Raw genomic sequence first — 16,654 nt, 5'->3', positions numbered from 1 at the left:
GTTTTAACAAGATGCCGAGTGTCCCGCTGCTTTATAGCTCTCTGGTGGCTGTGAAGCACTCCTGCTCTGCACTGTGCACAAATACCAAAATGCCACTGACACGAAGAGTCTTGCTCCTGAAAGCCTCATTTATCTAGGCGAGGAAGGCTTCTGAAAAGGGGGCTGGGAGATGTGGGTTCAGGTGTGACTTGCCACTGGCCTGTAACCTGGACATAGGAACCATCCTGAAAGCCATAAACTCAGACCCTGGAGGGACTCTGTTCTCTGCTCCAAAGAATAATCCAGTCTCAGTTGCAAGATGGAGACTAACCAGTGCTAACAAAAAACCCCAAGAGTCAGGGCACTGATGTAGGGCTCCTGTTAGGAGTCCTCCCCTTGCACTTCTGTTCCCCAGGGCTATGCTGTGTGACATTCCTGGGAGCCTTTGCACCAAATGCGCAACCCAGATAACTGAGTGTCACTGCGATTGCTGTATCGCTGCTCGGCCAAACCTGGGCTCCTCAGGGTAGCTGTAGAAGCAGGCGGTGAAATTCACAGCTGGTCAGACAGCAGTGTTCCCTTACCCTTGGCATTTCTGGCTACTGAGCAGTCTTTGATTGAGTTACTACAGGCATTACTGAGGAGACACCGAGATGGCCCAATGTGCTGCGACAGCCCTAATTTTGGAGTGGGAGCGCTCACACAGCATGTTGCCAGCTGAGCATGTTTCAAGGTCACTTGTGGCTTCAGCAAGTGGACTTGTTTTGTGGTTCAGATGTGATGCATGCAGCAGCAGAGCTGTTGGAGGGCTCCAGCTGATCATTCTGTCGTTCTTGATTCAAATAACATAACAGCACTGTTAGCAGCTTCTGAAATCCCACTGCCTCTAACCAGATCCTCTTTTGATGTGAAAAATCAATTCTGTCAACTCTGTCAATTCTGTCAACCCAGACGATGCGCACTCTACAGCTGTGCCATGGCGCAGGGATCAGACATTGTTTGTAGCGGTTGTCTGTTGGCCTCTCGCTGTTGGCAGCAGTATGAAACCCACATGCTTATTAACATGCTAGATAAACCTTTGGTACAAAGTCCCTACTAAACCATTTGTTACCCATGACTTAAGCCACCTCTTTCAGGAGCTCTGGAGTGTTCGTCCCAAGCAAAGAACAAATGCGACAATAGCCTTCCTTCTTCTGAAAGCGACAGCATTTCTTGCCCTGCCTTGACTTCCATTTACTTATGGTCTAGTTATGTTGTGTACTTAACAAACAGTGGCTCCTCTGTCTTTCCTGGCTTCTGTTTGCAAACACTTTTCTGGATAGCTTTTGAGCATTTCTGTTCAGACCTGCGTCTGGCTTCAAAGTGTTTTTTTCTTTCCCCCCTCATTTTCTTGGCAACACCGAAGTGCCTTTAACATGTGAGAAGCTGCTATGAATACTGTGGACAGGACTGCCTGCTGCTTGGCGAGATATTTAAAGGCTGCTGAATTGTTATTCTTAAGAATATGGCTTACTGGTATTAAGGAAATACAAAACCTTGTGGTGCCAAGTAGTCATATCTTATTTACTCGGAATTCTCTCCATCCTTATCTAAAATACACACTGATCACAAACATCAAACCAAAAGCTATCCCCTACCCACCCACACTCTGCAGCAGAGTGTGGACGAAACACTGGCTCGCTGTTTCCATAGCTGTTCTTGTGCATGTGTAAGCAAAGAAGGTCTAAACTGGTGGAGATGTTTGCAGGGACATGTCAGTGCCAGTAGAGGCTAAGTAGAGCTGAAGCTGGGCTCGCATTGTTTGGATACACTTTGACTTCAGTACCAAGACTTCATCCAGCTTGGTCACAAAATTCTGAAAATCCTGGTGAGGAAGGCAAAAGGAAAGTTTAGGGAACAACAGTAGCAGCAGGTTGGAGAAAATCAGCCTATTTTATGCACTGCAGCAGTACATAAAACCAGAATGTTTTCCATTCTGCAGTGTAGTAGATTAAATCAGTGTTTCCTTATTAAAGTCCTGACCCTCACAGACAAAGGTCAATGCCTCTAAATACCGAGGTTAATTACTCCGGTAGTTTTATCTGTTGGTGAAATTACAGCTAATACAATGGTTTAAAAATAAAAAAAAAAAAAAGTATAAAGCACCTGTTATCACCCTTCTACACCAGTTAGCTTTTCAAAGATTTGGTATAGGGACTGGTCATCTGATGTCCAGTTTTACAATGTACTGAACTCTGTTCCTGACACCTCTCGTGTTGGATCTAGCAATCATGAAAATGAATGGTGAGTTGGGCCACTCATTGATCAGACATAATAGCTCATTCTGGGGAGATGGAAGGGCTTATTTCACATCAGATCACACGGCCAGTCCAACTCCTGCATGGCTACAGGTCTGCTAAACCTGACATGAGAAATAGTGGCAGTGTAGATAGCCTTAGCCGAGGGGAACTCTACCTTCCATAGCAACCTGCCACACGGATAAAAAGTGAGATGAAACTGTGATTAAAACTGAAATGGAGGTAGATATTTTTAAGTAGGGCTTGTATTAACAAGGGAGCACTCAGACTTGCTCTGCTCTCCAGCTGAGAGCAGAGTTTGGTGCCTCTGTTCACAGGTCAGTGTCTAAGACGCCAGGAGGTGTCAGCATCCTCAGGGCTAGGGACTTCAGCTGCCACTGCATGAAAATCAATCATTCAAAAGCTTATTTGGCAGGACTCCAGCTATCTCGTGCACTGTCTTGCAGGGACATCAGGACTGTAATGAAGACCAGCCCAGCTGCTGCAGCGTATTTTTCTTAAGCACTTTGAATACTGCTTTGTTCACTATGTGGCCAGTATTGGCAGGAGTCTCTCCTGCAGCCAAAGTTTCATGGCTGGAGAAGTTGCAACCATCTGAAAGTGGAAGGAGAGAAACTGATACGGGAAGTCCAAGATGATTTCATTGGCCAAAGAAAGGTCATGCTGTAAAGTAACACTACAGGATATAAGTCATTCACACACTGCTGGGAGGCCTGGCAAGCTTGTCATAAATCTGCTAGCCAGAAAATGATTGCTTGCTACAACGGGCAAATAAATGGGGGGAGTGTGGGTGTCCAATGACCAACAGACTTAGGAAGAACAATCTCAAAAGACTTAAAAAAAAAAAAAAAAAGATTGCTTTGTATCACTGCATTCTTGCATTCTCTGCCACAAAACTAATACAGTTTATGGCTCTTGTGCTGCTTTGTGAAGTTCTATATGGTATCTGGTAACATATCACACGCAGCTGGAAATCAGAGCAAAAAAGCCACGTGGTGGCTCCAATCTGAAGTCCCTGAGGCAAAAGTCCCTGTAGCTGTACTTCAGATCTGAACTGTGATAGGAATTAAAATGGTTTGATAATGTAATGCAGTAATGGAGCTTGGCTTTATTGATAAGATGAGGAAACTGGGGAAGGCAGGAGGTTCTCACTGGGAAATGTTAATAGTCTGGGTGAGAGATGAAACTTCTCACACAGCTCTGACATGCATCTATCTGGGTGCAGGAGAAATAGAGAACTGGGACTGCCTGGCTAGTAGTGGGGCCATGCAGGTGCCAGTCTTTAGGTCTAGCTACACTACTGCCACCCGAGGCAAGGATAAGCCAAGAAACACCTGGGTGAAAAAATTGAAGAGCCTGTGAGGGTGCAAGTCACAGTGGTTAGAGTGCTGGAGTGAGTGGGACCAGGGGTTGGCACATCTGCGGTGTGATAGGCAAGGGACTTCCAGAAGGAAGAGGCAAAATGGCACTATGCCACCAACTGCGACATCCCAGTGTCATGCTTTAGGGGTGTGCTGTTGTTTTGTGTGGTGTTGACTTACTTGCTCCAGCCTGTAAGGAGAAAAACATCCCATGGAAAAACGCCCTGCTTGGTACAGTCTGGTACCCATGATGCAAGATAAGAGAAAGCTGTTTCATCAGAACAAGTGGTTCAGAGTTGACCCATCAGTCTCCTTCTCCCCCAAGGACGTGGCAGCGTGGAGACTGGCAAAGACATAGGTACTGAAAATGAGCGGCCTCTCCTAGGACTCAGGGAGGCATCAGAGAATGAGAGGAAGAACTGACGAGGAATGTCACATCACTAATTCAAGTTAATAATCTCTAAGATTAATTTATGCAGGTTCAACGGGCACTGAAATCATCATCTGAAACACTTACCATTGCTGACATCTGATTTATCAAGCACTCTTCCTTGAAGCACAAAGATGCCATTTCATCCAGCTGCTGCCGATGGGCCCGAATTACAGCCTGTCTGATTAACATAAAATATACCACTGGTTACACAGCCTGCTGCGCTACCTATAATTACTGTTGGCCTCAATAAACCTTTAAGAAGGAAGAATACCCCAGAGGAAGCCTTGCTGTCCTGTGGTCCCTGGCATTCAGAAAGTGCACACCAGTGCTCCTTGAAGTGCAGTGGACTGCACTGGTTTGGGGTTAAAAATGATCTTGATGACTGAGGATTGCTCAGAGAGGAGTGACCACAGCCTCTCGTTAGCATAGGCAGCACAGGGGCACATACTGCATTTTACCACAGGGAAATCTAGGAGCAAAAAAATTGTCCAATTAGGTGATGAAATGGCTTACAACCATGAGGTTGTACGTCATTTTCGTGAAAAACAGGCAGAGCGGGAAGGCAGTGCTGCTGTTCATTCCTCTGAGCAAGTTTCTCTGACCAACAACATATTTTCAGTCACTTGAATGCAGTCCAGTCCTTGGGAGCCAACAGTAGCAGCTCACAGTACTCTGAAGCTTTACATCTACATCTTTAGTGATCGCCCAGCTGCTCTAGCTGTTTTTCTTTCCATAGGGATGGAACACCTGATTCTTGATGGGAGGTTTTGATATTTAGGTACTTTACAGCTTATAGGAAGCCAATTAGTTACTGAGAACTGCAGTTTGTATTATAATATTCATTCCTCTAGCATTATCCTAGGAAGCTCTAATAGAATAATTGGCTTCCTGTGAGATTTTAAAATATCACTAAATAACAGGCAATCATATATTTATAAGATAATGACTATAAATTATCATTAATCTTATTAAATAATTATTTCATAGATTGATTTCCCATCAGTTTTTAAAGTATATATGAGTATGATATACAAATAAAGGCAAACGTATCATGTGTCTAGAACTTTTGAGCTTCATGACAAACTTCAGTGACAAGCAAGACTTACTGTGCCTTTTCTAGGGCTTCCCTCTGCCATTTTCCCATCTCTGATGTAGTACTTGGAGAGCTGCTGTTGGACATGCCTGAGGGGCTCTTTGCATTTGCTAATGGCTTATTATCTTTGGTTGCAGATCCTGAATCCACAGCAAAAGTCTCTTGTGTAAAAATACTCTGCATTAACTTGTTTTTTAGCAACCCTATTTCCTCACTGCTGAACGATGACTTGGCTGGGTCTTCAGAATGACTGAAGTCCTCGTTCCTCAGTCCTGACTTGGGCTGCAACAGCAGGCTGCTTTCTTGAGAGGGGGACTGGACTGCATAATCCATATTTCCTACACTGAGAAAGCATGGTGCACCTGAAAAATAGCTCTTTTCAGGTATATTAGCATTTATTTCCTGAGCCATGGGCTCAACACTGGGTCCTTGATTTGAGTTAGATTTTCCTGAATTACCAGTATTATCTTTAACATCAGCATCACACTGTCTGCCACCTGAGTATTCTTTGCATTTTGAGTTACTGAGAAACAAACCACCCTCTCTCTCTCCCCTGGAGCCCATGGATTCAGCTGTGGATGTTTCTGTCAGGTCACATCCAACAAATAAACTGTGAACAACTCCTTGCTTTGGTAAGCTTGAGCCCAGAAGGCAGCAGCATGCCTTCACATCACAGCAGGCGGGTGAAAGCCACTTGTCCCCTGTTTGTGGGGAACGCAGCAGGGCACAATGTCTTCCACCACGACGCATTTGCTCCCCCAGTTCCAGCATGCTGTCTGTCAGAGCTCTGCTTCTTGTACACTGCCAGCCCTCTTCCTCAAACCTTTTCTGGGAGCCATGTATGTTCCTGTCCAACATCTGCTTCACACGGGGGGACTTCTCTTGGTTAGAAGACACTTTCTCTGTATCAGTTGTTTCCTTGTAGTCAAGAAGGGATACTGTGAGAGGGGCCATTAGCTCAGAAGTGAATTCTGAGGAACAACTGGAAGATCCACAATGGTTAACTCCATTTTTTTGAGCTTTCCATTTTATATCTCCTGCAAGGGCAGCCTGTCTATCCAAAGTGGATTCTTCCTTCTCTTCATGCTGTAGGTCAATCTCTTTGCACTCTGGAGTTCCCGATTTCAATACAGGAGAAACATATGAGTCTGAAGCATCCTTTTCTGGAGTTAAGGTGGCTTCACTGGAGTAAACGAGACATCTGTGTTTGGATTTGTACTGTTTGTGATCAGCTAAGAAATCTTTGCCATTTTTCCAGGTACAAGCAGGATCTTCCTGCAGGCAGTAAGGTTTTTCTGCAGTATTGCTTGGAGAGGACTCAATAGTTAAGTCATAGCTCCAGTCTGATGGAGTTGTGCTGCAGCCTGCATTTTTAATGGATTCCTCTGTCTTTGGGCTGCCCTCTCTACAATCCCAGCTGTCATCTAGTTCATGTTCTTGCATGGGTATTGCATATTTAAAAAATAAATCCTGTCGCTTTTGGTCTTTTTGCTCTTCTTCACTTCCTTGTTCTCTTTGATGAAGGAAAAATGAATGTTGACTGCATTTGTTGGTGTTTCTTCTTTTCACGCTCTTTTGACTACAGACAGGTGAGAAAGAATCTTCACTGAAATCACTGTCATCCAGATCTTCCAGCTGCATCCCCTCTTTGCTCTGTACTTCTGTGGGAGTAAGGCTCAGCTCCTGCTTCACTTGAATCTCCTGGGGCTTGTACTGCATTAAAAACCTCTCAAGAGGTTGATAGTTCAATTTTTGCTGTAGAATAGGTGGCTGCTGAAACTGCTGGTGATAAAGACGTAAATGCTCTTCCCTTTCCTTCTGAAATGGAGGCAGATTTGTCCAGGTTTCAACACATTGTTTAGGAAAGGAGTTTCCCCATTCCTGTCTGCCGTCGGAAGGCAGATTTCCATCTCCAAAGGAAAAATCATCTCTAGAAACAAGCTGTTTCTGAACAGGTTGCACTGTCTGGACTTTCAAGCACTGGACAGGTGGTCTGTCTTGCATGTACTTGTTTCTCTGGCCACTCTCTTTTGTTTCTGCCGTGGCAGCATTTTTGATGATGAAATCCTTCGCAGTGGGGTTCTTTTCAGAGTGGGGGGACAGATCATCAGTTTTCTTCTTCAGGGGATGTGCTATCCGTAGGACTCCCTTAATTGGGCTAGTGTGGTGGAACCACAGTGAGCTGGAATTTCCTTTGTAGGCATGTCCTTTGTGGATTCCCCTGGGGGTAGAGATAAAAGGGGCACTCGGTGGCTGGAGTGCTGCAGGACATGCCTTTGCTTTTGTAGTATTTGAGGGATGCTGGAGGCCTAGCTTCACTTTCTTTGGAGAGCTCTTTTCCCCAGGTGGCAAAGAGGGAGAGTTTTGGACACGTTTTGGAGATACGTTTCCAGCTGTCCGACGCCTGTTTGTGACAGGGGTAGAACATTTAATCCCTTTCTTCAGCTCTTTGACCCTGTAAATGAGGCTGGCTTTAGAAGATGTCATGCTTTCAGATAAATAACAGTGTCTTCAGAACAAACTAATGCTTTCACATATTAAGGCTAAACACTGAATTCAATGTCATGATTTCTGTTTTAATTGTCAGTGATCCATGCAGGCATCAAAACCTCTCTGCCAAAGTGCCTGAATTTCTGGAAAGGTTTATAGCAGTATTTTGAAGTGCTTCCTTGAACAGTACGTAACAGGTCAAATGAGTGAAGATGTCCTCTGTTTCAGTGGAAGGGGGTTGCATTTCCGTACTTTGTAATGCAGCATGGCACAGTGCCAGCTCAAGACAAGCTAGAACTCTCCACAGCACATCATAGAGCCCCACAAGACACAAACTGGGACTTTTGGAGTAGTTGCAGTGGGGCTAATTAGCTTGGGTGATATGTGTACAGGGCTACAGTGCTCCTGGATAAGACTCATCACTGCAACTGTGAAAAGCTGCTTAATTGGTATCACCCTATCCCCTCAACTGTTTCCTTATTCCTCTTCCCCTTAAGCATCTCTTGTCCTCTTAACCCCAGCATTGCGCAGCCTGTAATTTACCTCCTCCTGTGTAGGAGGGAGGGTGAAGGACTTGCACACATTCTAGGCAGAACTACAATACAAAACTAAAACAAAACTTTTGATTGCTGAGGTTAGTAATCCTGCAGTTACAGTGATATTTTCATCACTAAAAGCTGTCATCAGAAAGGATTTACAAGACCCAGAGAATTTTAAGACCAAATATAAGAGGTGGAACAGGTAAGGATTGTATTTGCATTGTGAAAATTGCATTTCTTGCCTAAACCAACATTTCCAATGCAACCAAAATAAAATTTAATCATTTTATACATACATTACTTTTTTCTTTGTGTTTTTCACATTGGCAAGATTGAGCTTCATCACCTACCTGTCAGCATATCGTAAAGTGTTCAGGGTATGCTCTGTAGCTATGTGGCTAGGTGATACATTAGCTATCATACACGTCTTGGAATTGCCAATGAAAGAATCCTTTAGCACCTAGGGTTGGAAGGAAAAAATAAGATTCTTAGCAATTCATGTATTTATTTTTAAACATGTGCTTGCTCTTATTTTACACAAAGAGGGAAAGTGATTACACAAATATGAGGGAAAGTGATTTAATTAGCTCTGAACTTATGAAAAGTTAGGCTAAGTTACCTTGCATTTCCTGTAAATTAGCAATATGTACAGAGGCAGTTTAACATGAGTCAGGTGATGCACAGTTACTGTCTCTTTTTTTTAAAAGGTAGTCCTCTTGTCTCAATTTGTCTGGCAATTCTTTGTTTACAATTTAAAATGAATGAGTGTTAACTGGGGCTCTGAACAAGGCCTTGCACCAGGTGCCACAAGGGTGTCCATATGTTTTGAGGGATAAAGCATATGTTACAACTGGAGTGAAGAAATGTTGATGAAATCTCCCATGACTGTTACTACACAGAAAAGGGAACATTGGTTGCAGAGTGAGTGGAGATAGATGGTAACTGAATGAGTCTGGAAGGTAGCGTTTGGGGTCTTTGATTGGTTTTAGTATTTGGTTTATTTGGTTTTTACCATGCCAGTCCCTAGGACTGACTGGGGAAACTGGCAGTTGGCCTTAATTCTGTGATTATCTTTAAAATTAATGTTTGGAAAAGTTTTATTTCTCTTTTCTTCAATAGTTTAATAGCAATTATTGAATCATGCCTTTTTTTTTTTTTTTTTTTTAAATTTTGTCCTCATCAGGGAAATCTCTGCTGTTGCCTTTCTGCTCGTTTTACCTGAGTTAATTTGCTTTGCCGGAAAGGAGTATGCGCATGTTCCTGATCCAACGCCCGAATGCATTCCTTTAGCTACCAAAAGAAAAAAACAAACAAACAAACAAACAAAATAAAAAAAGAGGGGGGAAAACATATCAATCACACGCTGGCAAGGAACTGAATTGCATCAAACCTAACCTACGAATTTACTATTTCCCTCATGCACCTTTGACTCCCACTATGTGATATCCCTTGCAACGGGAGTTTGCTGCTGCCGCAGCCACGAACAGCCAGCTTCAGCTAGTTCAGGTATCAGCAGCAGTTTAGCTGCACTCAGAGAGAGCAAAGCTGCAGCACAGAGCACAGCTAGCCCTGCCTGATGGCTCTGTGGGCTATACAAAACCCAATAAGCTGGTAAATACACACATGTTTAGCACACACAGAGCTCCAGACTACTGTGGACCTGCCACTGCCTGCACGAGCTAACGAGTTTAAAGCTAGATTGTTTGTACATCACACTATGCTGCAGCTTGCAGGGCAGGTGTACCCCAGATTCATATACGTGTAACACCCTAAGAAGAAAGTTTTTTGAACTCTTATAAATTTCTTTCTTCTAAAAGAAAGTCTTCCCCTTCCAAAAAAAACCCAACACTTTGGACAATAGCAGTGCAAATTTCTTATGCCACTCTGGCAATATTTTCATACCTTAGTCAGAGATAGCATGAACTAATACATGCATATTCCTCCCCATACTGACTGTAATCTGCAGTCTAGATGTCCCAGCTATACGTGGGTACACTGGGCTGTATTAGAAGGCAGCTGATCTCAACCCGTTTCCTCTTCACACCAGTGCAATGCGCCAAACCCAACCAAAGGGGAGAGCTTGGACCAGCACCAAACAATTAGCTGTGAGGGAGCTGGGTTCAAGCCCATGCTCAGAAGATAGTGTAGATACAGCCTGTCTGTCTGAACAAACATGTCACTGTGACCTTTGACAGGCTAATAAGAACTATACACAAAACAGTGAGAATGAAGCAACAGACTACCCAGAGAGTGTAGATACAGCTACAGAATTCCCATTAAAATTAACAGAACATGAGCAGCTAGGTATACCCATGCACAGAATGCATCAGATCTTCTTGTTGTTAGCAACCATCAACAGAGGTAGCCTATAGTCTTGAAGAAACATCCCTTGATTTATTACCAGCCTTGGAAAAAGATGTTATGTTCAAACTCAAAGATGTGCACTTTTTTGCCATGTTTCCACTGCAATAAGCACAATTGCATCACACTCCATATCAAGCCTGGATGCTCTCTAAAATTGGCAGAAATGGACTGAATACCCATGAGACAAGTCATTTAGAGCAAATATCGAAGGAAAAACAAGAGATTACAGTATTGTCATGGTGATACTAGTCTTTCTACATTTAAAGCCTTTCTACATTCTACATACACCCACTTAAAATGACACGTATTTCTCACTTTTACTGCATTTGATTAAAAATCACACCTCTAACAAGTAAGAGATCAAACTATTCTAATTTTTTATTCTGCTTCTCATAATTGCAGTATTTGAATATCTTCTACTTGACATCAACATGAATATTCAAACCAGCAGCAAATTGCGAATTTCATGTGTTTTAAAGCCTGAAGAGAGCGTTCTGATCATTGAGGTCAGAACTACGTTTTACAGGCTGCAGGTCGTGTAGACTTACCCAAAGATGCCTTTTTATAGTTCATTCAGTCACTACTTGTGGACTGCCTAGGTATTTACTCAGCTTCACACAATACGAAAAATACACACACTCTGATTTTAAAGTTCCTTTTAAAAGAGTTTCATGAGCTTATATTCAGCCTCACTTCTCAGGAATCCTTTCTATTCAGGTCCTGACTCCCCATGCCACTCAGTTATTCACTAGCAAGTACTCAAGAAAGCGTGAAGTACAGAAACACATTCAGTTTACATGCTGTTTCCCAGTATGAATGCTGATATTCCACAGCAGGAAAGCCTCTGTGCAAAAGAGCATTCTACATTCTCAAAACAGAGCAAGGCACCTCCTATTTACAGCACACTAAGAAGTACAGTTGTGTGTACTAACTTCTGCACTGTTGGCTCATACTCATTGATTCCATATCACCTTCAGTCTCACTTGGAGAAGCCCTCAGTCATCAGTGAGCTTTGTTCATTTGAATTAAAGGAGGTGCAAAGTCTTCTGCACAATTTATACTTAGAGGCACTTCTGCTTTATCTTAGATGGCATTTCTCTGCTCCTTGTCCCTCTTTACGTAACTCTGTACATTTACGAAACGCAGTTTGTATTACGAGTGCATTTCTTCTTGTTCCTTTCTCCCCACACACGAACTGCTAGTTTCTATGCTCTTCAGTATTTAAGTCCTTTATTCCTGATTTGAAAGAGAAGTCTGAGTTCAAGTGGTGAAAATAAGCAGCAGGAACAGATGTGCTTTTATGAGACAAATATGGCAATCCCAAGCAAATATTCTCTGGAAGTAAAAGGGACAAAACTTTCAATATAAAATATGGGACACTTATTATACTATACCTAACATTCTCCATGCTGTGTTTACCTGGCTGGCTGTAAGAATGGATTAAAAATACTTTATTTTCACCACAAAATCTTTTCCCTCTTAAATTGTCTTTCAGGCTTGAGATAAATTAAACTGGACACACTTAATACTTTGGCTATTTTTTCTCCTCCATGGAATACATACATTGTATGTATATACGTATATTATTCTGTGGTTCATTTTTATCCTAAAATACATGCTAATAATTAAACACAAAACCTTTCCCAGACATGCTAGTAGCTTACTGCTAAAAGACTTTGGTTTATTTCTGCTCCTTCCATTTTTGTTTGTCGATCTGAGTCTCTGGCATCAGCTGCCCTTTCACTGCCAGCCAAGTCAATGAATGATATCCTAGAAAAAACAAAGTTGCATTTATCTTAGGGGCTTTTTTCTTTTTTTTTTTTTTTCCTCCTTTTTCTTTTTTTCTTTTTTAAACCAGAGGGCTGCAACACATGACATCAGAAGAATGATTAGAAATAACTACTTTTCAACAAAAAGAAATACCCACTGGAAATATCTGAGGCACCGAAATAAGCACAGCAGCAGGAACAGTGTCACAGCATCCTGGCACAAACATAATCATAATAGAAAGTACAATGGCGTGTGATGAGAGTGCTCCACAGTTTAATGGATAAACTGTTTGAAGTGCAACACATTCATCTCTCCAGATAATCATTGTGCTTACTAAGAACACAGTTAAAGAAATTGAAAATTTCTTGATTCTCCCTCCAGGTAAAACAGACAACTGCCCTGGCAAATGGGAAATCAGGCCAACATGAACAGAAATTTCCAGTGTAGTAAGTAATACACAGAGTTTTCAGTGTTCCTTTTCCCTCCCTTCCACAAAACTACATTACTCCCTTTCACGTTCCATAGCTCTAGGTGCCAGCTGCTGTACTGACTGTTGCACTGTATCTTTGTCTTTGCCCTTCTTCTTTTTCTGTAACAGCCCTGACTTCTCTTACAGGCATATCCTGGGATCCTTTCCCCACTCCAGCTCCACCTCGCTTTCAGTAACAAAAAAAATGGCACACATGCCCCACCTACATAACCACATACACTTCTATTTCTAAGCCTGCCTGTTCCACCTTTTCCTCTCTCCACTATTTGTGGCTCTTCCGTTTTGCCTTGTATTTAAAATAAGATCCTGGGAAGCAAGACTGCATGGTAGTTGCTGGAAGGGTGAGTCAGCATAGTTTTTTGACACTCAGCAGTAATATAGATACATAGACCTCTTTCCTCAGACCTATTTCTTGGGGTTGTTTAGTCTGGAGAAAAGATGACTGAGAAGAGGCACAATTACAGTCTTCAAATACGTAAAATGGCTGCTACAAGAGGAAGCAAACTGCTCTTTTTGTCTGCTGCAGATAGCATCAGACTCACACTCTCAAATTATCAGGGAGGTTTAGGTGAGGTACTAGGATTCCTCTGACCAAAGGCAAACATCTCTAATGGAATCATCTCCACCTCAGCTAGTCATGTCAGGCTCCCTTTGTAGTGAATTACAGGACAGAGGTGCTTTGAGGGGCAAATCCATATGACCTAATTTAGGTGACTCTGTAGAATGGCATGAATTGGATCCCAGAAATTACTATTTCTTTCTACTGACTCCAAAGGTGACGTGCTCACATGTGGATATGCCCGTTGCAGACATCTACCTTTAGTCACATTAACACCAGACAGGAAAACCTTTCTAACACTGAAGATGAAGGGATGGATTTGATTGCCAAACTCCTTCACTGGAAATTTTTACAAACAAGTTTGACAAAGCTCTCACAGATGTGGCTTAAACGCTGTCCCTGGGAACAAAGAAAGGACTGTGAAACTTCTCAAAGTCCCTTTGAATCCTATCTTCTGATTTAACTCACAGCTGCCCACTAACTCAACACCTCCTCTTTGTTTGCCTCCTGGATGTCCCTTGGTTCGACTTCCTCATCAGCCCTGAGCACTCCTGCTTCTAGTCTTACCTTCCAAATGTCCTGTTGGCTGTGTCTTTAATTTGGATCTGGATGATAGCATGAGATCGAGAGGAATCTGAGTTGACTCCAGTAGCTCCTGTGCTACGTTCTTTTCCCCCCTTCAAAATCACCTGCAAAATAAGGGGGACAAAATCCAAGCAAATTGTAAATAAAAACACAATCTCTCAGAAAGAGATGTTGTTCTCCTAAGATGAGGTAACATTAGGAGGAGTGGTTCATTACAGCTTTAAAATTTGGTGCAAGGCAGATGTTAAGTTAGACTAGATCCCTTCAATGTTTCTTTCAGAACTTCGTATATGGACTTGCTTGCAGTGACACTACAGAGCTTAGAGAGCATACTGCAGGTAAGAAGTTGTTGCATTGCACATTCACTTGGATTTGCAAAATATCCAAACTATAAAATTAAAAACAGAAGTATGCCAGAAATGAAAGAAAGTAAGACTGTAGACATAATCTAAGAGAATCATGGGATTGACTATTTGTTGTGTTCTTTTAAAATTTTACTTTCTCATGTAATAGATGGGTACTGTTATCCAGAAAGTTACACACAAAATAGAGAGTGCCAAAATCTTTCTCCGTTTCCATAACTAAGAGAACTTATGCCAGAGTAAGGAACAAAGTTCAAAGATCAATTATACTCAATACTTCAGTAAAATAAGAAAACAAGGAAAACAGGCAAGGCAGAAGGACAAAGGCTCCTTCAATACACAAATCCGGATAATTCTCTTTTGCAAACTTTTAAGGATTATCGCAGAAAGTCTAGCAGCAACTGCAGCAGGGCATTCATAAAACAGTCATTAATTTTGTTTCTGGTTGTAAGAACAAATTAAAATATTATCTAGCAAAATCAATATGTTCTCAGTTGACAGATGAGCGTTATTCATGCCTTTCAGTGGCCAGTTCTCAACCAGCAACCTAACCACCTGCTGCAGTTCCGGAGCATTGTATTAGTGCTAAATGCAGATAATTTCTGAACCAAAGCCAACATCAATGAATAGTGAATAACTAGGGATGCATTCAAGACTCTTCCCATATATCTTCTATTCAGAAGCTCTGAGTCAAGCCAGTGACATTTCTGCATTCAAAAGGGCCTGTGGACAATATAAAATTATATTTTTGCCAAGATATCTGTGAGAGTGAAGTCATTTAACAGCTCTTCTGTGTATGGAAGTGGTAATATAGAGGAATGTGTTAATCAACCATATAGCAAATTTACACTCTAATCTGCAGAAGCATCACCGGCATGTCCCAAAGCTTAGAGTTAATGGGAAGATGAAGAACAAAATTAAATGGAGTGTAAGTGGGCAACACCATGCCCATTTTAATGAGTCAATTACACTATCAGGCACTTGTAATTTACAACTCCTTACTGAAAAAGGAATTAAACTATGCAAAGTCAGGGCTAAATAGAGAGCAGATTTAACCAGCTTGCTTGCTGCAGGACAATACATAAGATTTGCCAATGCCCTTTTAGGGCTTAGCCAGGCAGGGAAGGAAAACTGAAGCCCTTGCTTGTGCTGAATGTCAGCTACCGTTTAAAGATCCTAATTTTACTTGGCTGTTATCACCCATCATTTATTTAAGCAGTGTCTTAATCCTAATTCAGATCAATATCTCAATCTTAAGTGTTTTCTAGTTCTATTAATTTTCAAATTTATATCTTTTGTCCCACATCCACGTACCTTTAATATAGAAAATTTAAGTTCATAGAAACCAAAGAAATCACACTGGGAGAAAATACTTATCCAGCTTTCAGGGCCCCTTGCTGGGACACTAATTTCTGGAGCAGTGACCAGCAGTCTATTTCTTTGCAAAGATCTTTCTGTAAGGAGTGGCAGCAGACTCGACAGCTGTAAATCAACAGCATGCACGTCGCTAACACAAGTCACAGTGACCCAAGAAGCTTACTGAATAAAGGCACTTTTAATAGTGCTCCTCAGTGGTCTACTGGGGTTGCCAATTTCAGAACTTTAAACAGGAACATACATATATACTACACAACAAATAACGATCTCTGCAACTGACGTATCTCACAAATCAGCAAATCAGGATGTAGAAGACAAAAAATAATCGCAAACATAGAGGTTACCTCCAACAGTAGATCTACAGAGTCCACCTGAACCTCCCGCAGTCCAACTATTTGAACAACATGCTTGCTATCTTCTCTTGCAAAAAGCCTGAAAATGAAACAGTGCAGAAATGAGATTTCTTAAGTCTCAGATAGCAGCAATCAAAACACATTTCAGTGCTATGACCTGTGAAAAAGCAATCAAGGTTACTGACTGGGCAGAGGCACCACTATCATTCATTTATTTTCAGAGCTGAAGAGGTATTTGATTTATAATACGTACCACTGTCATTTCACTGTTAAAGAGACATTAGCAATGCATTTCTGCTAGTTCAGGAATATAATAAAGCAGGGTAGTAAGTTATCATGTTTACATTTTAGAGTTCCTGTCTCTCTTTGAACTGCATCTCAGGCTTCTCTAGGAAGTTCAGACTGTAAGTTATGCTCTATTCAAGTTCTCAAGATTTTTGCACAGGATTTTAAAGCAGGTCCCATAGCCATAGAGTCACATTTCAGAGCACCTCTGCTATCACACAGAAGTATACAGGAAGTTACAGTATACAGGAAGAATACAGACATGATGCACGCGGGAGGAAGCTTAATCTTCTCTTTCAATGACATGTAAGACAGCT

The 16,654-nt window shown here is 41.9% G+C and overlaps 1 protein-coding gene across 1 annotated transcript in view; it reads right to left on the bottom strand.

Annotated features, from left to right (window-relative positions):
- Positions 1–1,702: 1,702 nt before the first annotated feature.
- KIF24 (kinesin family member 24) overlaps positions 1,703–16,654 on the bottom strand; it is a 24,882-nt gene continuing 9,930 nt past the window's right edge. The window contains exons 5-12 of the mRNA XM_009587458.1: positions 16,044–16,131; positions 13,943–14,064; positions 12,221–12,326; positions 9,411–9,482; positions 8,543–8,652; positions 5,177–7,618; positions 4,155–4,248; positions 1,703–1,843 (exon numbers count right to left, since the gene is read on the bottom strand). Coding sequence (XP_009585753.1) covers positions 1,703–1,843; positions 4,155–4,248; positions 5,177–7,618; positions 8,543–8,652; positions 9,411–9,482; positions 12,221–12,326; positions 13,943–14,064; positions 16,044–16,131 — 3,175 coding nt within the window. The remainder of the gene's footprint in view (positions 1,844–4,154; positions 4,249–5,176; positions 7,619–8,542; positions 8,653–9,410; positions 9,483–12,220; positions 12,327–13,942; positions 14,065–16,043; positions 16,132–16,654) is intronic.

The sequence above is a fragment of the Fulmarus glacialis genome, unplaced genomic scaffold, assembly GCF_000690835.1.
Source record: "Fulmarus glacialis isolate BGI_N327 unplaced genomic scaffold, ASM69083v1 scaffold12081, whole genome shotgun sequence".
In the NCBI taxonomy this organism is placed as follows: Eukaryota; Metazoa; Chordata; class Aves; order Procellariiformes; family Procellariidae; genus Fulmarus; species Fulmarus glacialis.
The sequence above is the reverse complement of the archived record's forward strand: the minus strand, read 5'-3'. Positions and strand labels throughout refer to the sequence as shown.